Genomic DNA, 27,853 nt, shown 5'->3' with positions numbered 1-27,853 from the left:
GGACACAAAGATGGGACAAGGTGTGTCCTGCAGGCCCAGCACTCCCAGAGCAGCTTGGCAGCCCCCTCCCCAGGAACCTCATCTCAGGGGCCTGCAGCTCCAAAACTGAGAGCCAAAGGGAGTGAAGGGGGAGGGCTGGACAGCCAGAAGTCAGCCTCCCCCATGCTACCCATGGCAGCTGGCCCTTACGGACACCCCAGTGACATCAGCTCCCTGGTAAATGTGGTCACTCCTTCACATGGCAAATGTATTAGCAGGGGGCATCCCCATGCCCGTGGCAGGCTGGCATTCAGGGGCACAAAGTGTCAATGAGCCAGGGATGGCATAGCTCCCAGCCTATGGGGCAGGGGCCCATGGGAGGTGGGCTCAGGCCTCCTCGGCCCACCTGGGTCTCTCATACCACAGCCTCACAGGGGAATAGGGCAATGGGGGACTCTTACACTATATCTCCCTCCAACCATCCCCAGGCCAGAAGAACTCAGAACCTGACCCCACATGGTACCTGTGGTCTCCAGGCAGCCAGGCCCAGGCCCCAGGGGCCACTGCAGATACCAGCTGGGACCTGCAGAGTGACCGAGTCAGCTGGCAGCCAGTGGGCACAAGGGAGTTGGGGGTATGGTCCTCTCCTCAGGAGGAGAAAGCAAAAGAGTGCTCAGGGCAATTTTATTCAGTTGGAAATGGATCTGGACAGGGTCCCTCTCCTTTGGTCCTGCCCCTGGCTAGAGAGATCATCAAAGCTGCAGACGTCCCCAAGCTGGCTGTGTCATGTCACTGTGTACAGCTCGTCCCGGTGGTTCTTGCAGATCTCATAGTGGCAGGTGAGCTTCTGGGAGCAGGCCCAGGGCTTGGTGTGCTGTTCACGTGGTGGCAGCAAGAAGGCTGCGCTCCCTGCCAGCAGCATGTGCCAGATGCTGTGGGTATAGTAATAGTTGTCGCTGGTCATCATGGAAGTGTAGATGGTGATGGCCACAGCGGCCATGGAGATGCCGGGCAGGAGGTAGAAGACCCAGCGTTGCCAGGAGGGGGGGTAGCAGTGGCGCCGGCGCCCGCAGCGGTACACCTGGAGAAAACCACCACACGAGTGTTGGCACAGGGGCTGCAGCCACAGCTCCTAGGGGCCTGCCCTGGTCTGGGAGTATGGGCTGCTTGGAGGGGTTCAAGGGCACAAAGATCTATGGGTTCCTCAGGCCCAGGCCCTGGGCATGAAGCCACACTGAGCCCCTGTGGGTGCCACTGGCAGCCCTCAGCAGATCTGGAGGACTCAGACCCAGGACTGAGAACATGGCCAAAATGAGGGACCATGCTCTCTCCTCCCAGAGTAAGGGTGTATGGAGAGCCCATGCTCTTTTACCCCAATTACCAGGAGAGGGAGCCTGGGCAGGACCCCAGGCCTGCCCTAGTTCCTTACCCACATGGTGACCATGACCACAATGGCAAAGAGGCAAGGCCCCATTGTGTTCCAGGCGGCCCTGCGGTCCAGCTGCAAGGACATGGCGAAGACCAGAGCGCCCAGGAGAAACAGAACCTGGGCAAAACACAAGGACGATGGCAGGGTCACAGGAGCCCTAGGCCTGGTTTGTCTTTAATGGCACAAGGTCCAGCAGGAGCAGGTGGTTTGGGCCTGCTGGTCATCCCACTGTCCCTACTGCCCCCCAGCACCTCTGCCAGTCCCCTTGGAGCAACTGGCACACCCTGCCCTGCTCTGCTGGCTGGGAGGGAGGTGCCCCTCCTCCAGCTCCTGTATTGCTGGGATCCATCAGTCCCAAGGGTCCATCTACAGGTGGATTTCTAATGTGTTCTGTTTTGGCCGCGCTGCACAGCTTGTGGGATCTTAGTTCCCTGACCAGGGATTGAACCCACGCCGCCCTCAGCAGTGAAAGCACGGAGTCTTAACCACTGGACTGAGAGGTAATTCCCCACAGGTGAATTTCTGGGGCACAAACTTGGGCAGGCAGGGCACCAGGGCACGCATCTCCATCAGCCAAGCCCAGCTACAGCAGAAAAGTCCCTGAAGTGTCCTCAGCACCAGGGACTCCAGGAGCACAGCTGGGTGCTTCTCAGGGAGGTCTGGTCCAGGGTTGGGTCTCCAGACCTCCTCTCTGAATGGGGCCCTGGGAGAGAAACAGGCCTCGCCCAACCCTGCCCACCACCTTCCTTTCCTGGCATCCTCCGAGCAGCTGACACAGTCCCTTCAAAACTGGAGGCAGCCTCTTCCAGCAGGCGACTGGTCAGTACAAGAGGTTTTGAAGGGCAGCGGCCAAACCCCCTTTCTGGTGTCTCCCTCGACACGCTGTGCACAAGGGCTTCCACCCACCCAGAGCCCAGACCCCGGGTATCAGGAAATCGCTCACGTATTTCAGGGCAGCCTTCAGCCGGGCCATGCAGAGGACGGTGACCCAGATGGACACTCCAGAGCCCAGGAAGTCGCAGTACTGCAGTGTGTCATAGTTGAGGATGCACAGCACCGCTTCACCCGGCTGGTCGCAGGCATGGTAGAACTGTGGGGCCGGGCGGTGAGCAGCAGCCCAGGTCCCCCTACCACCCCCAGGGGAGCAAGCAGGCCTACCGTGGAGAAGAACATGGTGTAGGCGTAGACGGAGGCCTCCACCAGGAGGGAGCGGTGCACGGAGATGGCGATGGGGGCCAGGAACACGAGGTTGCTCAGGGTAAGCAAGAGGGCGGCCGCCTTCTGCTGGGCCGCCGTCTGGGCTGTGCTGTTGTCTGTGCAGCTCCACCCACGCCAGCCTGTGGGCCAAGGCAACGCAGGGGGTCTGAAGCCGGGCAAGTCGGGCAGGCTTGGCAGGGGGCACTTTGGAACCTCAGGGCCCGCCCCTCACCCAGGGCCCTGCAGAGAAGCCCCTTCCTCACCCCTGAGCAGGCCGGGACAGGTGTGGGTAGGTGTGGGGCACATGTGGGTAGGTGGATGCCAGTGTGGGTAGGTGGGGGCAGGTGTGGGCAGGGGAGGCCAAGATCAGAAGGCAGTACCATCTCTGGAGGTGCCTCTCTGTGCCCGCACGGGGGCACGGTAGGGGTGGGAAGGGGGCATCTGTCCTTGCTCTTCGGGGGCAGAGCTGGGATGGGCTCCCAGAGGAAGGCACAGGGCTGGGAGGCCAAGGGCACGAGTGGGGGGAGACATCAGGACTGTCCCTCACCTGCCTTGCAGCTGCAGCCCGCATACAGGTAGCCATGTCTGCGCAGCAGGAGGCACTGGCCGTAGGGTCCACAGTCATTCAAGCAGGGCACCAAGTTCAAGGTGGTCTCCACGAGGACCGAGGCCTGCTCACACTCCCTGCAAGGAAGGGGCCATAGGAAGGCTGGCTGCTGAGGTCTGCCGGTCAGTCCCCCACCAGTGCTCCCAGCAGGGTCTTGGACACATGAATCCAGAGTTGAGGCCCCCGAGCTCCGAGCCCTGGAGGACAGCAGCCACAAGCTCTGCGAGGCCAAGATGCCCCTCTTCTTCCCGCTGCCCGAGTACCAGCCTGTCTGGGGCTGTGTCCTGGACCAGTCCCCCTGCTTGTGTCCGGACTCTCAGAGCTGCCACAGGAAGAGTGGCCAGGTGGAGGTGGGGAACCCTTTAGAACTCCCAGAAGTCAACTGACCCTGCACGGCTTGCAGGAAGTTGGGTCAGTCCCAAACTGGGATGCGGGCAGCCCTGTCCATGGTCCCGAGCGCAACCATGTGGCCGGCTGCCCTCAAGTTTACTTACTCAGGTCTCTCAGGGCACATGAGCTGCAGGGAGAGGTACCAGTTGTCTGTCTCTGGGTAGGGGATGATGAGGTTGGCCGTGGGAGAAGAGGCACTCAGAGACAGGGGGTGGCCCTGGAAGAAGGCTGCAGGGGAGGAGGAAGGCCTGGTCATAGGGAGCCAGAGGGCCTGCTGGTCCCTGGGCCGGATGCCACCTATACCTGTGGTGCAGCTGAGCGAAGCGTTGAAGCTGAGCAAGGGTGAGGCAGCAGTCACACAGGCTACCACTGAGGTGTTGGCAATCGCAGTCTGGAAAGGAGGCCATTCAGGGTCAGGCCCTGGCCTCCACCTCAAGTTCACCCCTGGTGCTGGGTGCTGTTCTCTGTGGCCCCCGCTGGCTCAGGGCCTACCAGGACCCTTCCTCCCCAAGCCTGCGGCACCCAGCTTCTGACCCTACCTGCAGCCCTGGGCCTGCCGACGGGGACCTGCTGCCCCGCAGAACAGGCCTTCTGTTTCTCAGATGGTGCCTGTTCTGGCCCAAGGCGTGCTGGGCTCACTTTGTTGCCCGAAAGGCCACCCCAATCCCGTCTCCGTGCCAAAGTCGGCACAGGGAGGCCTGAGCAGCATCACTCCCCCCAGGCAGGTCTGAGCCCTGGGCCCTGAGCCCTGATCCGAGCCGGGCCTCTAGGAGCTCTTGAACCAAGGTACCTTGTTGACCCGCATGGAGATGGTGAGGGAGCCCCCGCTGTCCATGCCTGTGTTGAGGTTCAGCCGCATCACCGAGGGCATGTCCGACTGCACGAGCACCGAGACCCTGTCCAGGGGCTGGAAGCGCACAGATACCACGTCCACGTCTTCCCGCAGGACGGGGAAGCTCCTGAGGCAGAAGGAGCCGCCGCCCACCCTGCCCCTCCGGTCCAGGTCCTGGTAGCTGGGGGTCGGGGGCAGCAGACCAGTGGAGGCGTTGCTGCTTTGGTTTGGGCTGCTCTGCAGAAGGTGCTGGAAGTTCACACTCCACGGCCTGCAGGCTGTCAGGACCACAAGGGGCTCAGCTGGAGAAAGGCCTGAGGGCGGAAGGCAGGGGGTAGAGCCATCTCCCCGCTCAGCCCACCTGTGAGGGCAGCCACAGCACTGAAAGCCACGGACACCCGGGGCCCGGCAAGGCTCTTGGCCGTCACTTGCAGCCACCGGTCCCAGGGTGGTGAGGGCAGCAGCAGGTGGCAGGCCTGGGTGGGGCCGCTGCAGGTGAGCACCTTCTGGAAGTTTCCAGGCAGGGTGGCCAAGCCCACGGTGAGGCGCACAGGGCAGCCCAGGCTCCCATTGGACGCACAGCCCTGCAGCTCCAGCCGCAGCTCCTGGGTGTACTCGGGGACGAAGACCCTGCAGCCAAAGGGATACGGCCTCACTTGGGCTCTGCAGCTTCAACCAACCTCCCCATATACTTCACCCTCAGAGTGGTAGCCAAAGGGCACGAGACACCTAGCCCCCACTTCTTAGCACGACCCAGAGACACAGACCCACTGCTCTTTCACCCACAGTGAGGACAGCAGTACCACCCACTCCACCCAACCTCCACTCACTTGAGGTAGCTGGGGTGGGAGAGAAGGGTCTGTGGAAGAGGCACGTCAGGCTCCAGGATGGAGACCTCGACCACTCGCACGACCAGCATGTCAGGCTGGAAGATGTAGGCACAGGTGGGAACAAAGCCCTAAGGAGAGAGTAGGCACAGGGGAGAAGGGGAACCAGGAGGGGGCAGCAGGGCTGGACCAGAGAGCCCTAGGGTTGGGGGAGGTGAGGCTGGACCAGAGAGCCTGTGGGGAAGGGTGTCAGGGCTGGACCATAGAGCCCTAGGGTGGAGGGGCAGGGCTGGGCAACAGAGCCCTGAGCAAAGTCTGCCCTGGGGAGATGAAAAATAGGGACTGGCCATTCATGCACTGTGGGGTCCTGCCCACCCCCTGTCCCTGGAGGGAGCCCCCTTACCTTCACCTCAATCTTATGGGATGAAGGGGGCAGGTGGGCGGCCACAAACCAGTCCCCGGGTGCTGGGTGGGAGATGTTGATGGAGGCGTTGCTGTGCAGCATCTTGAGGAAGAAGGAGGGCTGAACGGAGGTGTTGTCAGGGAAGCTGGTGCCCAGTGGGTTGATGACGGGAGGGGCACCATAGCGGAAGTACCTGGAGGCAGGGAGAACAGGGCAGGCTCAGGTGTCGCCCAGGCGGCTCAGGCGGGGGTGGGGGCAGTGGGCGGGCACCTACACGGTGATCTCCACGTTGGTGCAGGTGGGGCCACTGCCCCTGGACACCTGCAGCAGCCAGCGCAGCAGCACTGTGTCTGGGGGTACCCGGAAGTGGAAGAGCCTGGCGCTGCCATACCAGCTGTAGAAAGCCAGCTTCTGCGGGGCCTGCGAAAACTGCTCCGACACCAGCCTGGCATCTGCGGAGAAGGCGCTGTCAGCCGGGCCAGGGTGCCCAGGATCCCCCTCCCCTGGGGAGAAGATGGAGGCCCTCATGCCTGGCCTGGGCCAGAGAGAAGGGGCGAGGGAAGCCATGGAGCCCCTGGGATGCCTGGCATGCCCACTCTGACCTCGGAAAGGTCACTGCTCCCCCCCAGCCCTTGGCAAGGGCCCAGGGCTCAGAAGTTTTCACTCAGGCATCACGTTCCCACTCACGTGCACACATCCATCTTTCTAAACCCCTCCAGCTCTGCCAATGATCTCTAGCTCACAGGCTCAGTCTCCCACAGCCATTCCTCTGCCAACTTTCCCCAGATCTCCACATCCCAACCACCAGCCACCCCTTATCAACAAGGCCCAAGCCACCCAACACCGATCACCCCAACGGTCTCAGACCTTAGAAGCAGGAAGAGTCCCACTCAGACGGCAGCTCCTCTCCACACTGGTCACAGCCCCCCTCCCCTCCCTCCACTGCAGCCCTGGCACATCCAGGGCTGAGGGATGGAGTCTGAAGGGCACAGGAAGTGGTCAGGGTGGGACCCCCCCAACTGCCCTGGGCACTGGACGCCAGGACACTCTCCCCCACCTCCTCTGAGCCTCCCTAGCTCCAGCATCCTTGATCCTGGTTCCACTGGACAGGCCAGGGAGTCCAGGTCTGGAGGCTGGCTGCCTGCTCAGGCCATGATTTGGGATACAGTTGCACCAGAGCCGTCACCCCTCCTCACCCAGACAGGAAGCAGGCAGAGACCCTGTGGGGAGGGGACCTAGGCTGGAATGGCTACCCCCCAGCTCCAGTGGGCACAAGCCCGTGCAGAGTGGCCCCAGCCCGGGGCTCCCCTGCGCCCCAGTACTGGCAGTAGCTCCCAGGCCCCCACCTCCGTGACTCGCCAGCTGCCCTCCCCCACACACTCCAAAAGTTTGCACTTGCAGCCCCCTTTTGTCATGCCAGCCTTTCCCAGACCAGCTCTGAAGGTCTGCTGGGACTGGGCACAGAGGCCTGTGGCCCCAACCTGGATTGGGACCCTCCTGGGAGTGTCCGGCACAACCTCGGCTGGAGCATGTGTCTGGGGCCCATGGTGTAACCACCTGCCCCATGAGTGGGTGAGGGTGCCCACTCAGACCCCCCCTCTAGGGCCTCCCAGAAAACAGGCATGCTCTGGTGCTCTCTGTGTCCCAGGGGTGGCTGACAAGGCACCTGGGCTGCATGGTAGGAAGCGTGGCCCCAGTGGCCCCAGCACCAGCTCAGGCCTTGTTCTCCGCGTGACCTTGACCATCCCTTCCCCTCTCTGGGTCCTAGCTTCCTCTGAGTTGGCTGAGGCGGACAGCACCTCCCTTTGGCTGCCCCTCCCTCCATGGTTAATGGATGTTAAAGTGCTTTAAGAAGAAAGGCATTGTGGACACAGCAGGGTGTGGTCTCCCTCTCCTCTGAGCTGGGTACCTCCCCCTGCCCCACTGGGAAACTGGCAACTCACACCACCCCAGCAGCAAGCCCGGGCCCTTCCAGGTGGGCCAGGTGAGCAGGTAAGGGAACCAGGTGAGCAGCTGGCTTTCCTGCCAGCCTCCTGACCCTGCCATGGAAACACCCTGAGAAAAGATAACAGCCCACTTGCAAAGCCAGTCTGAGCTCGGAGGAGCCTGGTATGGGGGGCTGGGCAGGGGTAAGCATCACATAGGACACACTCCAGGCTTTCCAGGTCTACTGGCCACCAAGTCCCAACTGCCAACTGTGGCCTGAGTGCCAGGAGACTAGCAGCCACTGAGCTAATACAAACTTTCTCCTGAGGCTGCTGCAACCCTCCCCCCCCACCCCAGGACCACAGGACCTTAGAGAAACAGTCAGCCAGCCCACCAGGCACCCAGCTTCTAGATGGGGCCAGGCAGGGGAGGTCCCGCTGCAGTGTGCAGCCCCCTGACCAGAGAGTGTCCAGGTCCTCTGGCCCCTGCCAGCCCTGGACACCTGCAACCCAGCTGGTGGCTGTGAAGTTTCAGCAGGTGCATGAGAGATAAGAGGGGTCACCCTAAGACCCAGTGGTCCCCACTCCCAGGCCACACAGCCCCTCCAGCACTGCACCCCCAGCTCTGCAGCTCTCCATCTGAGCCAGATGTGGAAGACACATTTCTGATATCAGGGAGGACCAATCACATGCATACCTGCTCTGCCCACAACCCCCTCCAAGGACACAGGGCTGGGGGTAGGAGAAAGAAAGTCTCTGAGCCTGTCCTGGGAACCCTAGTAAGGGCACCCTGTCCCACATCCTCCAAACCAGGACAGGCACACAGTGCGGAGACCCTGCCCACCCAGAGACGCCAGAAGCCAGGATCACACAGAAATCAGGATCACTTCAGCAGGCCTGGGAGGTGAGCGGCTGCCCCAGGTTTTCCATCTCCATAAACTCTTCACCAGTGACCCTCACCTAGCCCTGATCCCGGAAAAGGAGGAAAGGAGAAATCAAGCATGACTTTCTCATCTGTACCCGATGGAGCAATTTCATCAGGGGCCCATCTCGGGGAAACTGCCTTTCATTTCAAGCTGTGCCAAGCTCAGAAACCAGAGGCACAACCCTCAAAGAAACAGGAGCTTGGAGAAGCAAGATTTCAGAGAAGGGGGGATGGGCTGGGAGCCAGCCCCAGGCTGTGCTGGGTAAGCTGCCTACTGCCCGGTGGGGTATCTGGGCCCTCCCAGCCCCACCAGCCTGCCACCAGAGAGCCCAAGGCCTCAGGAATCAGGCAGTTTACTCAGCATCCTCAGGTATCCTGCAGAACCCCAAGGACAGCACCTTCTGGTCTAGCCACCGCCTTGGGCCTTCGTCAAAGGGAGTGGAAGTTCCCAGACAACACAGAGGTGCCCATTTCTCAGAACCACTCTGGCCTGCTAGTGTCCTGAGGACGACTGGGAGTCTAGCCTCCAACAAGCAAGGTCAGCTGTTGAAAGTGACCGCAGTAGGGTGGTGGTCACCTTGGGAGGAGTGGAGGCATTACACCCACCCCAGCTGCTACTCTAGGATCTAAGCAACTTTTTCCCAACTCTGGCCCTCTCCCAGACCAGATGAGGACCCAGGAATCCCACGGCCCAACGTTTCTTCCCAGGGGCTCTTAGCTCCCCCCCGCAGCTCTTGAGGTCCCAGAAGAATCCCCCTGGGCCACTTCACCCCCACGTCCTGGTGTGCGAGGCTCGTGCCCGACCAGAACCCGTTGGGAGGAGGAGGAGCAGGAAGGAAGGGAGGACTCGCTCCAAGGGGACCGTCTGGCTGAACCCGGCCCCGGGGACAGAGGAGGGGGCGCGGGTGTCCCTTCTACCGCCCGCTGTCACACTCGGTGCCCCGCAAGGGGCCGCCCTGCGCCCCCAACCCAGGGTGGGGACCTGGGCCCTACGTCCGCGCCAGGTGAGCGCACAGGTGCCCCCAGGTGACTCACAATCCCGGCCGCTCCCCCCACTGTTCCCTCCGCCCCCCAGCCCGAGCCCCCGGGATGGCGCCCGCGGGTCCGCGCTCGCTCACCGCTCTTTTGGCCGTCGCCGGCGGCGGCAGGCGGGGACCGAGCGAGCAGCAGCAGCAGCAGCAGCGGCACAGCCACCGGCACCACCGCCACCAACGCACCCCCGGTCCCGGTCCCAGCCTGGCGCATGGCTCCGCGCTCGGCCCGGCGCTAGCCGACCCGCGTACCCGGCCGCCCACCCCCGCCGCCGCTCGGGCAGCCACGGCCGCCACTGCGGCCCCAGCCGCCGCCTCTGCCCTGGGTTCCCATCGTCCAGGCCGGTCCCAGCCGCCGGCGCCCCGGGCACTTCCGCCTGAGAGGCCCCGCCCCGCCGGGAGCTGGGCCGGAGAGCGGCGCCGGGCGCACGGCGCTGAGCTGGGCTCGGGGAGCGCGCGGGGAAGGCGATCTGAAGGAGGGTGCGGGGCGGGGGTCGACGCGGGGCGGGGGTCGATGCGGGGACCAAGAGGGCGCGCAGGGAAAATGGGTCGGAGGGAGGTCCGGACTGGTGGGGGACTCGGGCCCGCGACAGTGCGCAGGTGGGGGAGGCGGGGCGGGATGGAGTGGAGGGTCTCGGGACACGTGGGGCGGAGGGAGGAATGGGGGCGAAGGGTGGCGCGGGACCCCGGGGGCCGCGGGGGTCTTGGTTCAGAGAGAGAAATGGTGGGGCGTGACTTGGAACGCGCAGGAGATTCGAAGCGTCCGCGGAGTGTCCCCACATGCTTTCTGGATGCGCTGGGGGGACCCCGGGACACCAGTGTCTTTCGGTCCCTGCTCGTGGGCCGGGCGCCGCGCGAGGTCCGGTCAGCCTGCGCCGGCTCCTGCCTCCCGGAGCTAGACTCCCCGGCCGGCCTCCCGGCGCGTCACACCACAAAGGCGCTACGAGTATGTGTGAAAAACACTTTCATGGAAAAATGAAAAGGCTCATTGTACATATTTCGTACACTGTGAAGGTGGCGATTCACGTCAGTGGATGGGACTCACTCACCCTTGACATCCGGGTAGATTCCAACAGATTAAGGATTTCAGCGTGAAAAGGAAACGATGGAGGGACTGGAAGAGTACATGGGGAAACTTTTTCACAGTTTAGGGGAAGCGAAGGCTTTTCTACATGTGACCTTGTAGGCTAGAGGCAAGATAGAAATTCAGCTACGAGCAAAACTGAGTAACCACACTCAAAAAACAAGCCTCAAATGGAAGGACACTTGCAACTCACATCACAAAGGGCCGATCTTAATGAGATTACTAATAATAAAGAGTTCCTACAAGTAAATAAGAAATATCAACTCTCCCACAGCAAACCACCAGAGAAGATTCCTGGAAAGGATATGCAGATGAATATTTCCCTCCTTAGAGAAATGCAAACTGAAAAGCACCCAGAGGCCTTCTTTCACCTAACAAATCTGCAGAGATCAAAAAATTTGATCCTACCGAAAGGGTGGCATTGCCCACAGACTTTCTTAGGTTTGCTGAGCCTCCCGGGAGCCCCAGTCCTGCCACCGCTGTGCATTTTCCCTGCAGATATGGTCACAGAAGCGTGAGGCTGCATTCAAGTGCAGCATGCACCTAGATATTGGTCATGAGGGTATGGGCATTAGAGTCATGGGTACCCAGATCGAAATTCAAACACTGTGATATTATAAACACTGATCCAGTGGGCTGTAAAAGGAAAACCAGGAAGCTCTGTGTACTAATTGGGAATGGTCTACCAGGGGGACTATTAGCTGAAAAAAGGGAAGGGCAGAATAATGTGTTCAGAAAGCTACCATTTTTGTACAAAAAAATTTTTTTAATTTGCATATCTTAAAGACGTAGAATGCCTGGAAGCATCCAGCAGCCGGGGAGGGAAGGGAGCCCTGTGGCCGAGGATTGGTAAGAGGGGCTATACCTGTTTGCACCTTTCGAACTTTGTACGTATGGGGGTGTTCGCGCGTGCGTGAGGGTTTACCGGTCGGGAGGGAAGAGAAGCTGACCGGGGAGCCCAAGGCCACTGAATGCTGGGGGGTAAGGGGGGACGGTGAGGCATGGTGGGAGGGTGGGGGAAGGAAGTCCCAGGTGTGAACCCTTAAAAGAGACCCTTTATTCCTCTGGAATCTAGGCTGGACCCCCCTCACCCCTGGCCGAAGGGGGCTCCCAGGTTCTCAGTTTTAAGGGACAGAGACCAATTCTGGGTTTTGCTGAGCTTCGATTTTAGTGCACTGTACTGACCCAGATCATGCTGGGGACAGCAGCTGTGGTCAGCACTGAGCCCTGCAGACTGTTCCAGCCGAGATCCATCCCTGCCCCAGGCTGGGCTCAGCGGTCCCCCACCAGCCCTACCCACTCTGAGGGTCACCTCAGTGTGAGGCTCCCGGGCCAAGCTCCCCAAGCAGGCAGGAGAGGAGGCATCGGTGCTCCATCTAGGGGGCTCAGGAGAACTCTGCTACGTAACAGAGTATTAATAATGGAAAGGAGGGACTTCCCAGGTGGTCCAGTGGGTAAGACTCCATGCTCCCAATGCAGGGGGCCAGGGTTCAATCCCTGGTCAGGGAACTAGATCCCACATGCATGCCGCAAAAAGGTCCCGCATGCCACAACTGAAGCCCAGCGCAGCCTAAATAATAAATAAATATTTTTTAAAAAATGGAAAGGACCCACCTGGGAGGCCAAATGTGAAGATGGAAACAGGCCCAGTGGCAGGAGGCCCCTTCTCGAGGTCTTGCGGATACACGGTTCTGTATCCTACCTCACACTACACAGAAAAATGAATTCCAACTGGATCAGGCTGTCAACTGTCAAGAATAAAATGATAGTGCTTGCCTCAGCAGCACATATACTAAAATTGGAACGATACAGAGAAGATTAGCATGGCCCCTGCACAAGGATGACATGCAAATTCGTGAAGCGTTCCATATTTTTAGGCGGGAAAGAGGGGAGGGATAAATTGGGAGATTGGAATTGACGTTTACATACTACTATATATAAAATGGATAATTAATAAGGATGTACTTTATAGCACAGGGAACTCTACTCAATACTCTGTAATGACCTATATGGGAAAAGAATCTAAAAAAGAGTGGATATATGTATATGTATAACTGAGTCACTTTACTGTACACCTGAAACTAACACAACATTGTAAATCAGCTATAATCCAATAATTTTTTTTAAAAAAAGAATAAAATGATAAAAATATTAAAAGGAAACTAGAACACGTCCCTTAGAATACAGTCATGGGAAAGAATTTCTTGAGCAAGACAGGGAACCGGGGAACATGAAGAAAAAGTTACTTATTTGACTACATTTTTTAAAATGCTACGTAATTATAAAAAGTGTGAAAGGATAGACGTCATCAATTAAGTCAAAAGACAAATGGGAGAAAACATGTGCTTTGTGTGATAAACGGTGAATATACCTAAGATAGAAAGGAAATTCACACACTGAAAAAAAGACAGTCCAAAAGAAGACACTGGAAATATCCCATATCCCGGCAATTTACAGAAGATGAGAAAGATGAAAGTGGTCCCCTGGTGGCAGTGAGTGACAGGGGCAGATGTTGCCAGGGTAGGATACCCCAAGAGTGATGCTCTGGTTTGAGTGCTCCCCCTTGGCAGCCCTCACCAGCTTCCCTGGGCTGGCAGATGCAGGTCAGGCTACCTGGGACCCCAGCTCCGAGAAGAAGCCACCCACACTGGCTCCCCCTGCAGTGACCCGAGCAGGGGTGAAAAGAGGTCTAAAATGTTTAAAGTTGCAGTCCCAAAAGGATAGGAGAGAACGAGGCAGAAAAAACATAAGAAATTTGGTGAAAGACATTAATGTACAGATTCAAGAAGCTCAGTGAATCCTAAGAAGAAATCGTACAAAGAAAATCACACCCAGGCACATAATAGTCAACTACTGAAAACCAAACAAAAAGAGGAAATATTGAAAGCATCCAGAGAAAAATGACATTCAAGGGAATAACAATTCAAACAACCTATGACTTCTCTGCAGAAACAATGGAGCAGACAGGACAGGGGGGAGGAGAAAACAGACCTACATGGTTGCAAGATTCCTGCATCTTACATGAAGTGGCACAGTATAAATTCTAAATAGTCTGTGTGATGTTAGGGATGTAATTACAATCCCTAGAGCAACCAGTATAAAAATAATGCTAAGGTATACCTAAAAATCCAATAAATAAATTAAAAGGTATTTTAAAATATTCATTTAATCCGAAAGAGGTCAGGAAAGGAGGAAAATAATATAAATCAGAGGGGGCAAACACAAAACAAATAATAAAATAGGAGACCTAACTCCAACCATATCAATAATTACATTAATTATTCATGGACTACACACTCCAACACTCCAGTTAAAAGGCAGAGATTATCAGACTGGATTTTCTAAAAAGCAAGACCCAGCTATCTACATCCATAAAGACACAGATGGGTTGAAAGTAAGCGGATGGACAAAGACCCAGCATGCAATAATAAACATGAGAAACTGGAGTCCCTATATTTCTATTAGATAAGGTGGACTTCAAGACAAAAGGTATCACCAAAAAAATTTTTTTTTTCATAACCATAAAAGGGTCAATTCATAAGGAAGAAATAAATATGTATGCACCTATTAAAAGAGCGTCAAGGGACTTCCCTGGCGGTCCAGTGGTTCAGACTCTGTGCTCCCAATGCAGGGGGCCTGGGTTCGATCCCTGATTGGGAAACTAGATCCTGCATAACACAGCTGGGAGCCCGCATGCTGCAACTAAGACCCAGTGCAGCCAAATAAATAAATAATTTTTAAAAACCAGTTCTTGGGCTTCCCTGGTGGCGCAGTGGTTGAGAGTCCGCCTGCCGATGCAGGGGACACAGGTTCGTGCCCCGGTCCAGGAAGATCCCACATGCCGTGGAGCAGCTAGGCCCGTGAGCCATGGCCGCTGAGCCTGCGCGTCCGGAGCCTGTGCTCCGCAACGGGAGAGGCCACAGCAGTGAGAGGTCCGCGTACTGCCAAAAACAAAACAAAACAAAAAACCAGTTCTCCATAAACTTCAAAGAATTTGGGTGATACAGAATATGCTCTCTGACCACAATGGAATTAAATTAGAAATCTATAACAATAATTAGGTAACTAGAAGTCAGTGAAAATCAGACTCAGGGTCTCCTGAGAGGCTGCTGGTTTGCAGGTGTTGGGGAAGGGGCAACCTGGAAACTTCCACGTTTACCCAAAGAGGCACAAGATTAGAAACAGCTGGAGAGCCGGTGTAGGGCAAGGAGACAGTAGCAGCAGGGCTGGTACGGAGTCTGGTTCTACTGGGTTGCCCCCTCCTCCCACCCTGCAGGGCAGGGTCTCTCCAAGCAGGAATGTCCCAGAAATTCAAGGCTGTCGCCCCTCATTCCCCACCCATCTCATCCTTAGTCAGGCTGCAAAAGTGTCAACGGGGGCTTCAGTCATCTCAAGGCTAGACTGGGGTAGGATGTGCTTCTAAACTCACATCCGTGGCTGTGGCCTCAGGTCCACACTGGTTGTTGGCCAGAGACCTGGGTTCCTTGTCACGTGGACCTGCCCGTAGGGCAGCTGGAGCTCTACGCAGGATGTGGGGGAGGAGAAAGGAAGAAGCAGATCAGCGGGTCTGGTCACCAATCCTGGAGGCAACCTCCCATCTCCTGCTGTTTTCTCCTTGTCACTGGGTGCAGCCCACACTCAAGGGGAGAGGGTTACGGGAGGGTGTGGGCGGAGTGGTTTTCTGTTATTAACTTGTAAGAGTTCTTTATAAATTCTTCATACTAGACCCTGATCAGATTTATGAGTTGCAAATATTTTCTCTGGCTCTGTAGCTTGTCTTTTCCCTTTCTTGATAACTCCACGCTGTTCACCTAAACGGGTTTGGTCAGCTGAGAGTCTCACTAGCAGTGAGGGGTTCCAGTGGTCCACATCCTCGCTAATATCTGGAATTTTCAGACTTGGAGATTTGTACCATGACTTTATTTGCGTTTCTCTGATTACTCCTGAGGCTGAGCACCTTTGCGTTATTTACTGGCCGTTAAAATTTCCTCTTTGGAGAAACGAATCTTCAAGTATTTGCTGTGCTGTTGGGCCATTGGTCTTTTACTCACTGATTTCTGGTCATAGAGCACTAGACGTGCACAGGTTTTAAGTGGTGGAAATATTCTTTCCTGTTCTGTGACTTGTCTTTTTCTTTCTTCATAGTCTGTGTGTGTGTATTTAATATATTTTATTTTTAAGAGTTTTAGATTCATAGCAAAATTAAGCAGAAAGTGCAGAGTTCCCATATACCCTCTGCCCCCAAACATGCACAGCCTCCCCCACTATCACCATCCCCCACCAGGGCGGTCATTTGTTACAGATGAAGAACCTACATCCTAATCATCCACAGTCCGTAGCTTACATTAAGGTTCACTCTTGGTATTGTACATTCTATGGGTTTGGACAAATATATAATGACATGTATCTATCATTATAGTACCATACAGGGTAGTTTCACTGCCCTAAATATCCTCTGTGCTCTGCCTGTTCATCCCTTCCAGTGCCCAACCCCCGGCAATCATTGATCTTTTTACTATGTCCAGAGTTTTGCCTTTTCCAGCATGTTATATAGTCAGAATCATACAGTATATAGCCTTTCCAAACTGGCTTCTCTCACTAAGTAATACGCATTTAAGTTTACTCCATATCCTTTTAGGGCTTGATGGCACATTTCTTTTTTCTTTTCTTTTTTTTAAAGACCTGTTTTGTTTTTTACCTTTTATTATAGAAATTTTCAAACATACACTGAAATCAAATCATACACTCAAGCCCTCACATACCTATCACACCAGTTCAACAATCATCAACATTTTGACAGCTCTGTTTCATCTACTCCCCACCCTTTCTTCTTTTTCTTTTAATATTTTTATTTTTTTAATTTATTTATTTTTGGCTGTGTTGGGTCTTCGTTGCTGCGCACAGGCTTTCTCTAGTTGCGTCGAGCGGGGGCTACTGTTCATTGTGGTGCACAGGCTTCTCAATACAATATCTTCTCTTGTTGCAGAGCATGGGCTCTAGGCGCGTGGGCTTCAGTAGTTGTGGCACGCGGGCTCAGTAGCTGTGGCTCGTGGGCTCTAGAGTGCAGGTTCAGTAGTTGTGGCGCTTGGGCTTAGTTGCTCCGTGGCATGTGGGATCCTCCCGGATCAGGGCTTGAACCCGTGTCCCCTACGTTGGCAGGCGGATTCTTAACCACCGGGCCACCAGGGAAGTCCCCTGTATTTCTTTTTATTGTTGAACTATATTCCACTGTCTGGATACACCACAGTTTATTTATCCATTCACCTACTGAAGGACATCTTGGTTGTTTCCAAGTTTTGGCAATTTATGAATAAAGCAATTATGAATAAACCTGCTATAAACATCCATGTGCACTTTTTTGGGGACATACATTTTCAACTCATTTGAGTAAATACCAAGTATAATGATTGCTACAGCACATGGTAAGAGTATGTTTAGTTCTGTAAGAAACCACCAAAATATATTCCAAAGTAACTTCCATTTTGCATTTCCACCAGTGATGAACTAGTGTTCCTTTACATTCCTGCTAGCATTCGGTATTGTCAGTGTTTTAGATCTGGGCCATTTTAATGTCTTCATGGTGCTTTTTATGAAGTTCTTCATTTTAATGTAGTTGAATTTGTCAATCATTTTCTTTATGATTAGTGCCTTTTGTGCCTAAAGAAATTCTTCCCCTTAGAAGGTCCTGCTTATAGTTTCTTACCTTCTGAAAGCTTTATAGATCTGCCTTTCATATTTAGGCCTTTAACCTACCTGAAATTTATTTCTGTGTATGTAGGATTAGGTCTCTCTCTCTTTCCATATGGATACCTGATTGACCCAGCAATGTTTATTGAAAAGTCTGCATTTCCCACTGATCTGCAGCAGCTCCTCAGTCATATATTTGGTGCTCGTACATGTATGAGTCTGTTTCTGGGTTCTCTATCCTGTTCCCTTGGTCTACTTGTCAATACCTGGGCCAACACATGGTCGGAATTATTACAGCTATGTAACAAGGACTGATAGCTTGCAGAACAAGCCCTCTCACCCTCATCTTCTTCAGAGAGTCTGGGTAGTCAGGCACCTTGCATTTCCGTATTGTAATTCGAGACCACAAAACAATCCTGTTGGAACATTGATTGGGGTCTGTGGGTCAAGGTGAGGACAGCTGACCACTGGCCCTGGGCCCTGGCTCTATCTGAAGGGCTCAGGGGTGCAGGGTCCGAGACAGGATGTCTGTCGTCCTAAGTCTCAGAAGGAACTAGGGCTGCCTTGCCAGGAGGAAGCTGAATGTCAACAACTTGGAGACAAGAAAGTCATGCACCAGATGAGGACAGAGACTGAGAGAAAGGACGTTGTTGCAGACCAGCCTCACTTGGACCAAACCTGGCCGGCTTGGGGGAAGGAGAGAAAGGACTCTTCAGGTGGATACATGGCGGGGGTTTTAACCCACGTGAAACTGGACCTGTAACAACTGAAAATGATCTGAGGGCTATGAGATCCACTCCTCAAAAGATGCGAGAGGAGAGTCTAGAAGGGAGGAATGCGGTCACGGAGAAATAAATACCGAGCAAATGTATTGATAAAGTGCTTCCACGTTTAGTGCCGGACGCGGGAGGAGAGTCAGCATCAGAGGAGAAATGAACAGCCTCGTGTTTGTGCTCTGCTGTATCAAATGTGGTCATAAAGTGCTTCCTTCTGGTATCTTCCTTTCTGAGGCTGGGTTTCCTGGAGGTGGACCCTGATGTGGACCTGTGTGAAAATGTGAGAACGATGTTTTAGGACGTGGTCCCAGAGGACACTCAGGGGGAGTAGGAAGTGGGTCTGGAAAGGGAAGAGAAGGAGGCCCAGGTCATGGAACTCTGGCCTGATCTCTCGGGAACCTCTGAAGGCACCCCAGAACTGTTGCGATATGGGGGCCAGGGAGATGCAGGGTGCACATCTCTGCCTCTGGGGGAGGTAAATCCCCCAGCAATCCCACACAGTGGCAGTGGGTCTGGAAGCCTGAGGAGGGCGTCAGGGTGCAGGAGAGGGACAGGAACAGGGACCAGAGGGGACAGGACGAGACAGGACAGAGCAAGAAGCAGCCCATGTGCCAGAACCCTATTCCCTGAGACACCGTCAGCAGCACTTTCCAGAGGAGGGGACGGGGGCTCAGGGCGGGTAAAGGTGTAGCCTTAGAAGAAGGACCAGGGTCGAAACTCAGGTCTCCTAACTCACTCAGCCAGCCACCTGTGAGCCTGAAGTCTTCACACAGAAGCTGCACAGATCCTGGACAGAAGAGGATGCAGGGAACTGTGGTCGGAGGAGCAGTGGACCTAGGGCCACTCTTCTACTTGAGCCCTGGCTTGGCCACAGAGAAGCCAAGGGATTCCACATCTCAGATGGGCTCAGTTGAGCCAGGCTGGGTTGAGTGGGAGGCATCTCAACAAATTACCCCGAATCTGAACGGCTTCACACAACAGCCAGGATACTTTCTGCTGATTCTTTGCTGAGTTAGGGAGTTGGGCAGGGTTCAGCTGGTGGCTCTTCTGCTCCCTGAGGCATAAGCTGGGGCTGGAACTCTCAAGATGACTACCCACACTTCTGGTGCTTTGGTAGGGATGGCTGGGGGCTGGGGGCTCTTTCTTTCTCTTTCTCTGTGGCTGCCTTAGGCTTCTTTACACGGAAAGGAAAGTCCAAGCCCGTGCATCCCAAACGGCAAAGGCAGAAGTGTAGATCTCTAAGGCCCAGATGAGGATGTTACCCAGCGTTTGTGCAGACACAACCAGCCACAGGGCCAGCCCAGATGCAAAGGGGGTGGGGAAGCAGGCTCACCTCCCAACAGGAAGTGGCCACCTTGCACAGAGCAGTACCGTGAGCCAAGTGCTGCACTGTCTCTGGGAACAGGGATCAGTCTGGGGCTGGGCTACAGCAGCCTCAGAGTCCCAGAGCAGTGTAGGGCCTGACCTGTGCAGGGTTGGAAGTGGTTTGATGAAACAGCCAAGATGCCTCAAGACATTTAAAATATGTGACATAATAATAAATGCTTTTTCATTTTTTTGGTCTTTTTTTTTGTTTTTTTTTCTTATTTTTTGCCTTTTCATCTTTGAAAAAACAGCTTTGTTGAGAAATAATTCCATACTAAACCATTCACCCATTTAAAATTTACAATTCAGGGGCTTCCCTGGTGGCGCAGTGGTTGAGAGTCCGCCTGCCGATGCAGCGGACACGGGTTCGTGCTCCAGTCCAGGAGGATCCCACATGCCACGGAGCTGCTGGGCCCGTGAGCCATGGCCACTGGGCCTGTGCGTCCGGAGCCTGTGCTCCGTAACGGGAGAGGCCACAACAGAGAGAGGCCCACGTACCGCAAAAAATAAATAAATAAATAAAATGAAATAAAATTTACAATTCAATGATTTTTGGTGTACTCACACATATGTGTAACCATCACCACAGTCAATTTTAGAACATTTTCATCTCCTAAAAAGAAGCTCCAGGGACTTCCCTGGTGGTCCAGTGGTTAAGAATCCACCTTCCAATGCAGGGGATGCGGGTTCAATCCCTGGTCGAGGAACTAAGATCCCACATGCTGCAGGGCAACTAAGCCCTCATGCCTCAACTAGAGGGCCCGCATGCCGCAGAGAAGATCCTGTGTGCCGCAACTAAGACCTGAAGCAGCCCAAAATAAAATAAAATAAATATTAAGAAAAAAGAAGCTCCATACCGTTTAGCTATCACCCTCCCATTCCCCCACCACTCCCCACCCCCAGCCCTAAGCAACCACTAATACTACTCTCTGTCTCTGTATACTTCCCTATTCTGTACTTTCACATGAATGGAATCATACAATATGTGGCCTTTTGTGACTGAATTCTTTCACTCAGCATAATGTTTCCAAGGTTCCTTCAAGGGAATTCCCTTGCGGTCGAGTAGTTAGGGGAAAAAAAAGTTCATTCAGGTTACAGCATGTGTCAGTATTTCCTTCCTTTTATGGCCGAATACTATTCCACTGCATGGACTGACCACATTTTGTTTATCTATTCATCAACTGATGGACACTTGGGTTATTTCCACCCTTTGGCTACTATAAATAATGCTGCTGTGAAAATTTGTGTACCAGTTTTTGTGGACATGTACTTTCATTTCTTTTGGGTATATACCTAGAAGTAGAATTTCTGAGTCATATGATTCGATTTCTAATCATTTGAGAAATTGCCAGACTATTTCCCAAAGTGGCTGCATTATTTTACATTTCCATCAGTAATGTAGGAGGGTTCCAATTTTTCCACATCCTCACCAACACAGGTTATTATCTGACCTTTTGGTTCTAGCCATGATAGCGGGTATAAAGTTGTCTCTCAGGGTTTTGATTTGCATTTCCCTGATGACTAATGATGTTGAGCATCTTTTCAGTGCTGAATCAAAGTGATTCAGTTATATTGTAAAGCAATTATACTCCAATAAAGATGTAAAAAAAAAAAGGGATTCAGTTATATATTCTTTTCCATTATGGTTTATCACAGGATATTGAATATAGTTTCCTGTGCTATGCAATAAGATCTTGTTGTTTATGCATTGCATACATAATAGTTTGCATGTGCTAATCCCAAACTTCCAATCCATCCCTTCTCCACCCTCCTCCCACTTGGCAACCACAAGTCTGTTCAGTGAGTCTGCTTCTGTTTCATAGATAAGTTAATTTTTTTAAATGATACTTTTTTTAATACATTTTTATTGGAGTATAATTGCTTGACAATACCGTGTTAGTTTCTGTTGCACAACAAAGCAAATCAGCCATATGCATACACATGTGCCCACATCCTCTCCCTCTTGAGCCTCCCTCCCACCCTCCCTATCCCACCCCTCTAGGTCATCACAAAGCACCAAGCCAGTCTCCCTGTGCTATGCTGCTGCTTCCCACCAGCCAACTGTTTCACATTTGGTAGTGTATATACGCCAATGCTACTCTCACTTCGCCCCAGCTTCGCCCTCCCACCTCACGTCATCAAGTCCATTCTCCATGTCTACCTCTTTATTCCTGCCCTGCAACTAGGTTCATCAGTACCTTTTTTTTTTTTTTTTTTAGATTCCATATATATGCGTTAGCATACGGTACTTGTTTTTCTCTTTCTGACTTACTTTACTCTGTATGACAGGCTCTAGGTCCATCCACCTCACTACAAATAACTGTTTCATTCCTTTTTATGGCTAAGTAATATTCCATTGTATATATGTGCCACATCTTCTTTATTCATTCAACTGTCAATGGACATTTAGGTTGGTTCCATGTCCTGGCTATTGTAAATAGTGCTGCAATGAACATTGTGGTGCATGTCTTTTTTTAAAAAAAAATTATTTATTTGGCTGCACTGGGTCTTAGTTGTGGCATGCGGGATCTGATTCCCTGACCAGGGATCGAACCTGAGCCCCCTGAATTGGGAGCACAGAGTCCTAACCACAGGACTACCAGAGAAGTCCCGTAGATAAGTTAATTTGTGTCATATTTTAGATCCCACATATTAACTGATATCATATGGTATTTGTCTTTTTCTGACTTACTTCACTTAATATGATAATCACTAGGTCCATCCATGTTGCTGTAAATGGCATTATTTCATTCTTTTTTTTTTATTTCATTCTTTTTTATGGCTGAGTTATATTCCATTGTATATGTGTATCACATCTTCTTTACTTATTTACCTGTTGATGGACATTTAGGTTGTTTCCATGTCTTGGCTACTGCAACACCACTTGTTGAAAAGACTATTCTGTCTCTCATTGAATGATCTTGGCTTCCTCACCAAAATCAGTTGACTACAGAGGTATGGTTTTATTTCTGGACTCTCAATTCTATTCCATTGGTCTATATGTCTATCCTTGTGCTGGTACCACACTGACTTGATTTTTATTGTTTTGTGATAAGTTTGAAATCAGGAAGTGTGAGCTCTCCTGCTTTGTTCTTTTTCAGGAGTTTCTGGTTATTCCGGGTCTCTTGCAAACCCACTGAATTTGAGAATCAACTTACCAATTTTTACAAAGAAGTCAGGATTTTGACAGGGATTGAGTTGAATCTGTAGATCAGTTTGAGGAGCATTGACATATTAACATGTTAAGTCTTCCAATCCATGAATGTGGGATGTTTTGTCATTTATTTAGATTTTCTGTAATTTCTTTCAACAATGATTTGTAGTTTTTAGAGTATACGAAATCAAAAGGGAAATCAGAAAATACTTTGAGATGAAAGAAAATGAAGACACATCAAAACTTATGGAATATGGTTAGTGCAGTGTTTAGAGGGAAATTTATAGCTGTAAATGTCTATACTAAGAAAGAAAAAAATATTTCAAAACAATAATCTAATCTCCCGTCTTAAGACAGTGGAAAAAGAAGGTCACTTGTATTTAACATTGTACTGAAGATTCTAGCCAAGCAATTGATTAATAAAATGAAAAAAAAAAGACATCCAGATTGGGAAGGAAAAAGTCAAACTATCTCTATTCCTGTATGACATAACCTTGTATGTACAAAATCCTGAGGAATCCACTAAAAAACTGTTAGAATTAATAAATGAGTTCACCAAAGTCTCCGGATACAAGATCCATATACAAAACTCAATTGTATTTTTATATGCTTGTAATGAACAACTGAAAATGAAATTAAGAAAACAATTCCATCCACAACAGCATAAAGAAGTATATATGCTTTTTGAAAAACTCATTACAGGACTTCCCTGGTGGTGCAGTGGTTAAGAATCCACCTGCCAATGCAGGGGACATGGGTTCGAGGCCTGGTCTGGGAGGATTCTACATGCCACGGAGAAACAAAGCCCGTGCGCCACAACTAGTGAGCCTGCACTCTAGAGCCTGTGAGCCACAACTACTGAAGCCTGTGTGCTACAACTATTGAAGCCCGCGCGCCTAGAGCCCGCTCGGGCTCCGCAACAAGAGAAGTCACCGCAATGAGAAGCCCACACATTGTAATGAAGACTAACCCCCACTTCCCGCAACTAGAGAAAGCCTGCGTGTAACAACATCCAACGCAGCCAAAAATAAAATAAATTAGAAAAAAGAAAAAAAAGAAAAGAATCCGCCTGCCAATGCAGGGGGCATGGGTTTGAGCCCTGGTCCGGGAAGATCCCACATGCCACGGAGCAACTTAGCCCGTGGGCCTAGAGCCTGGGCTCCGCAACAAGAGAAGCCAACACATTCAGAAGCCTGTGCACCCCAACGAAGAGTAGCCCCCGCTCATCGCATCTAGAGAAAGCCCGCGCACAGCAACGAAGACCCAACACAGCCAAAAATAAATAAATAAAATTAAAACAAAAAGAAAACGAAAACTCATTACATAAGATCTTGCAGCTGATCTCATATTTCAAACAGTACTGCGCCATCTTCTCAACTGGAACAATATAGTAAATGAGAATATCTGTGATTTCTGCTTGCGATAAAGTCACAGGCACCGTAAGGGTTTCAGTGGAAGCTAAATTCCTTCAGTTAGAGGAATGCAGTTACATGTCCACTTGAGAATAAAGGTGGGATTTTCCCCATCCAAATGCAGAGATGTCCTGCCTGACCATCCAGGTCCACCCTCCCCTGATGCAGGGTGTAATTTCCGAGGGAGACTCAGGTGGGAGGACACCCCCCGCCCCCCAGAAGCAGGTCCTCCTGCTAGGGCGGGGTGCAGCCCAAGACAGGCGCAGGAGGACTTGCATGAACTCAAACTGATACTTAAGGACTGTGTTCGTATAAAGACGAATACAATCCATGCTGTGTTCATCATCATTGTTGTTTTTTTCTTCTGATTTTAACAGAAATTGACATTAAATACTTCCTTAGGCCGCCTGAGTGAATCAGGGTCGGTGTGGGGCCGCGAGGGTAGAGGCCATGGGGGCCTTGCGCCGCTCTCCCTCCCTCCACCCCTCCTCCTCTCCCCCTTCCCCTCCCTCCCTCCTACCTTTCTCCCGCTGCCCGTTCCCCGGGTTCCTTTTCTCCCTCTGCCCCTCCACCTCCCTCCCCTTCCCTCCTCCCGCTTCCCTCTGTCCCTCCAACCCTTCCCCAGGTTCCTTTTCTCCCTCCACCCTCCTCCCTCCCACTTCCCTCTGCCCCTCCCCCTCCATCCCCGGGCCTCTCTCTTGCGCTCTCAGACAGCACTCGCGGGCAGGGAGTCATGCGCGGTCTCTCCGGGCGCGCGGCGCTGCGGGGGCTGATGTGCCGCACGCGGGCCCCGGTCGCCAGCCTGCTTGCGCGCTCCAGCTCTGGTGAGTCCGCCCACCCGGCGGCCATGCGCGAGGTGGGGCGGCCTGAGGCGCCGCAGGCCTCTGCTGGCGCACGTGCGGGCCCTGGTGCAGGGGGCTTGAGGCCTCGGGACTGGCCGGCTGGAGCTGCGCGACCGTCGGGTTCTCGCCGGGCTGGGGCCCTGCACGCACCCCCCCCCCCCCACCACCGCTCACTCCCACCCAGCCCCCCACGCCCCCGCTCACCTCCTCACCGTGCTCAGGGCAGGGGGTCCCCAGGGTTCCAGGGCAGGAGGAAGCCAGAAGCCTGGTGGCCACACTTTGCAGCGGACTCGGGGCTCCTGAGAGGGGTCATTCTCATCAGATGAACACTGCCGTCCTGGGGCGTTTTTCCCTCTGGCCTATCCCTGCCCGCTGGTATCCACAGGGACCTCTGCCCTAGCTGCTGACCCTCAGGCTCTTCCTGAGCAGCAGACGTCCTGGCGTTCCAAATGCTGGCAAGAGTGAACTGCCACCGGCTGAGGCACAAGCCAGCTGGCAGCAGGGCCCCCAGGCACTGGGCTTGGGGGACGGAATAAGGATGGGGGGACTTCCTCCAGCGCGGTTCACTGAAGGGATGTGGTGGGAACCCACTGTCTGCTCTCCAGGCCCTGCACAACTTTGGTTTATTTTCCTCCTGGGGATGGGAAGGCAGCTGCAGATGCCTCCAGGGACACTGGCCCTCCTGGACCCTATGTCTCATCGCTCCTCCAGTTTTCTCCTCCCTCTTTGCAGGAATTAGCTGGACATCCAGGGTCTGGGCTCCTCTCAAAAGTACACTTGACCCTGGACCCAATGCTGAGGGTCAGCATAACTCTGGAAGTGGCCTGGGGCTGTAGGAGGGTGACGATGCTGGGGGGTCTTCCGGGCAGTGTCTCCCCAGGAGGGGGAAGACTGTGGCAGTGTTGACTTTAGGTCTGGAAGCATCCCACCCTGGAACCCCACAGCAGCCTGGCCAACGAAGGTGTGAGGGGAGGAGCCCTCTCAACTCTCCCCACCTGCAGACAGGAACCCCTCCACCTTTCTCCTCAATCCCCAGGTCCCTTTGTCCCGCTGTCTGTGGCCCAGCCGGTGGGGAAAGTGCACTTCTGTCTCCCTGGTCCCCTGCCATTCCTTCACCTGAGACCCAGAAGATGGGTGGTAGTTCCTTCCTGATGTGGCAGGTTGGGGGTTCAGACATTGTGCTAGCGCCACAAAGGACAAGAGTGAAAATCAGGCCAAGACTTGTACTTTCTTTCCAGTGTGGCATCTTTGGGCCTCCAGGTGGCCTCTGAGCTGGACTGTGCCTCCCTAGGCCTCCAGGCTGTCTAAGATAGATGCCTTTTCAGGGGACTCAGCTCTATCATGGGCAGCTTCTGCCACTGCCTGGGAGGGCCCATGGCCCCTCTGACAGGCTGAAGTCCCCAGGGACCCCCTGTGCTGCTTGTCCCAAGGGGTAGCACCATGCTAGACAGTCCTGGCTGTGGACACCACACTTCTCCCCTCCAGAGCTGCTCTGCCTGAGGCAGACACTCTGAAGTCCAGGTGACCCCTGGGTCCTGGCAGGGGAACCCAGGTCCGGGAGACATGAAAGGGTGAGGCCTCGGCAGCCCCGAACCCCCCTCTTCTAAAGGAGGACCCTCCTGGACCCTGGAGCGGACCCTGGTTGCGGTGAAGCCAGACGGGGTGCAGCGGAGGCTCGTTGGGGATGTGATCCAGCGCTTTGAGAGGAGGGGCTTCAAGCTGGTGGGGATGAAGATGCTGCAGGTACCAGGGCTCTTGGCCTGTGGGTGTCCCTGAGGGGACTGGGATGGGGGGCTTCTCACATCTCAGCCCTGCGTCAGGAAGACATCCCGGTGTTGGCAGTAGAAGGGGAGGGGTGGGGAGGTGTCTGCCTTGTGCTTTTGTGGCTGGAGTGCTGCCCCATGTAGGTGTCGTCTGCAAAGGGCCCTGTGATCAGTACACCATGTCACTGTCCCAGTGCCTGGTGGGGCTCCCTCTCCAGGGCCTCCTCTCACCTCCTTCCCCCAATGCACCAGGCACCAGAGAGCATCCTTGCCGAGCACTACCACAACCTGCAGAGGAAGCCCTTCTACCCAGCCCTCATCAGCTACATGAGCTCCGGTCCGGTGGTGGCCATGGTACAGCGGGGCAGGGGTGGTGGGAGGGGTGGAGGGTCCTGGACTGAGCCCTTGGTGATACCCACCTCTCCCCACCTCCTTTATCTCTGTGCTGCAGGTCTGGGAAGGCCCCAATGTGGTTTGCACCTCGAGGGCTATGATAGGACACACCAACTCGGCTGAGGCTGCCCCTGGCACCATCCGGGGAGACTTCAGCATCCACATCAGCAGGTATGGGGGCCCTAACACACTTGGCCACTTGGAGCTGAGGGCCAGCTCACTAGGGGCTTGGGGTGGCGGCTTGCTGCTAAGGCAGATCCACCAGACCTGGGCTTCTTGCTCAGGGGAAAGTAAAGCCAGAGGAGACTTTTACTGATGGCACATCACACCTAACGTTTGCTAGTGCAGTTTTTTTAAAAACCCTTTCATGCACACAGGAGAAGATAAAGCATTCCGTGGGTGTTTTATATGTGCTCTGCCATCGTTGTCTGTCACCTCACTTTATCGCCAGACACCCCGGGGGTTAGCACAGGACAGATGAGGTTGTGGGTAAGAAGCTGAGATCAGGCTGTAATCCAGTTTTGCAGCTCCCCTGTTCTTCCTTTCACCTCTGTACAATCACCCCGCTTGCTCCCCTCGACAGTAGGGGATCAGCAGACTGTCCCTGGGACCCCCAAGGTGCACGCAGCAGACTGTCCCTGGGACCCCCAAGGTGCACACTGAAGCCTGTGTCCTACCTCTGCCACCTGGCACAGGAATGTCATCCACGCCAGCGACTCCGTGGAGGGGGCCCAGAGGGAGATCCAGCTGTGGTTCCAGAGCAGTGAGCTGGTGGACTGGGCAGACGAAGGCCACCACAGCAGCATCTATCCAGCCTGAGCACTCAGGGTGC

The 27,853-nt window shown here is 53.8% G+C and overlaps 2 protein-coding genes and 1 non-coding gene across 12 annotated transcripts; 2 read left to right on the top strand and 1 right to left on the bottom strand.

Moving 5' to 3' along the window:
* Nucleotides 1-646: 646 nt before the first annotated feature.
* Nucleotides 647-26,484, bottom strand: PGAP6 (post-GPI attachment to proteins 6). 9 transcript variants are annotated; one of them, XM_033840562.2, is made up of 13 exons: nucleotides 9,633-9,891; nucleotides 5,939-6,116; nucleotides 5,665-5,857; nucleotides 5,265-5,392; nucleotides 4,796-5,064; nucleotides 4,393-4,712; nucleotides 3,906-3,993; nucleotides 3,707-3,830; nucleotides 3,153-3,289; nucleotides 2,567-2,745; nucleotides 2,352-2,498; nucleotides 1,409-1,525; nucleotides 647-1,060 (listed from the first exon to the last, which is right to left on the bottom strand). In XM_033840562.2, exons 1-13 carry the CDS (start codon nucleotides 9,757-9,759, stop codon nucleotides 764-766), a joined length of 2,304 nt encoding a protein of 767 aa, XP_033696453.1. In that variant the 5' UTR covers nucleotides 9,760-9,891; the 3' UTR covers nucleotides 647-763. The 9 variants fall into 9 exon arrangements, with proteins under 9 accessions (XP_033696453.1, XP_073648654.1, XP_073648650.1 ...); XM_073792553.1 differs by lacking the exon at nucleotides 9,633-9,891 and adding an exon at nucleotides 25,070-26,484 and having other exon boundaries at nucleotides 3,707-3,993; XM_073792549.1 differs by lacking the exon at nucleotides 5,939-6,116 and having other exon boundaries at nucleotides 9,633-11,002.
* Nucleotides 12,398-12,504, top strand: LOC117308384 (U6 spliceosomal RNA). Its single transcript, XR_004522366.1, has one exon. It is a non-coding gene; the product is annotated as a U6 spliceosomal RNA (small nuclear RNA).
* NME4 (NME/NM23 nucleoside diphosphate kinase 4) lies at nucleotides 24,666-27,853 on the top strand. Of its 2 annotated transcripts, none has more exons than XM_033840100.2 (5): nucleotides 24,666-24,847; nucleotides 26,475-26,608; nucleotides 26,881-26,982; nucleotides 27,080-27,192; nucleotides 27,605-27,788. In XM_033840100.2, the coding sequence occupies exons 1-5, from the start codon at nucleotides 24,757-24,759 to the stop codon at nucleotides 27,786-27,788; spliced, it is 624 nt and encodes a 207-aa protein (XP_033695991.1). In that variant the 5' UTR covers nucleotides 24,666-24,756. The 2 variants fall into 2 exon arrangements, with proteins under 2 accessions (XP_033695991.1, XP_033695992.1); XM_033840101.2 differs by having other exon boundaries at nucleotides 24,683-24,847; nucleotides 27,717-27,853.

Source organism: Tursiops truncatus, chromosome 15, assembly GCF_011762595.2.
Source record: "Tursiops truncatus isolate mTurTru1 chromosome 15, mTurTru1.mat.Y, whole genome shotgun sequence".
NCBI lineage: Eukaryota > Metazoa > Chordata > Mammalia > Artiodactyla > Delphinidae > Tursiops > Tursiops truncatus.
The sequence above is the reverse complement of the archived record's forward strand: the minus strand, read 5'-3'. Positions and strand labels throughout refer to the sequence as shown.

What these genes read in the sequence shown, in the direction of transcription:
- PGAP6 (XM_073792546.1), bottom strand. Translation starts at nt 10,327, where the DNA reads ATGTGGGGACACTCCGCGGACGCTTCGAATCTCCTGCGCGTTCCAAGT. An exon ending in ATGTGCCCTGAGAGACCTGA is followed by an intron (nt 3,290 to 3,706) that starts GTAAGTAAACTT and finishes CCTTCCTTGCAG; the next exon opens with GGAGTGTGAGCAGGCCTCGG. An exon ending in ACACCATGTTCTTCTCCACG is followed by an intron (nt 2,499 to 2,566) that starts GTAGGCCTGCTT and finishes CCGGCCCCACAG; the next exon opens with TTCTACCATGCCTGCGACCA.
- NME4 (XM_033840100.2), top strand. Translation starts at nt 24,757, where the DNA reads ATGCGCGGTCTCTCCGGGCGCGCGGCGCTGCGGGGGCTGATGTGCCGC. An exon ending in GCTTGCGCGCTCCAGCTCTG is followed by an intron (nt 24,848 to 26,474) that starts GTGAGTCCGCCC and finishes CCTCTTCTAAAG; the next exon opens with GAGGACCCTCCTGGACCCTG. An exon ending in TGGGGATGAAGATGCTGCAG is followed by an intron (nt 26,609 to 26,880) that starts GTACCAGGGCTC and finishes CCAATGCACCAG; the next exon opens with GCACCAGAGAGCATCCTTGC.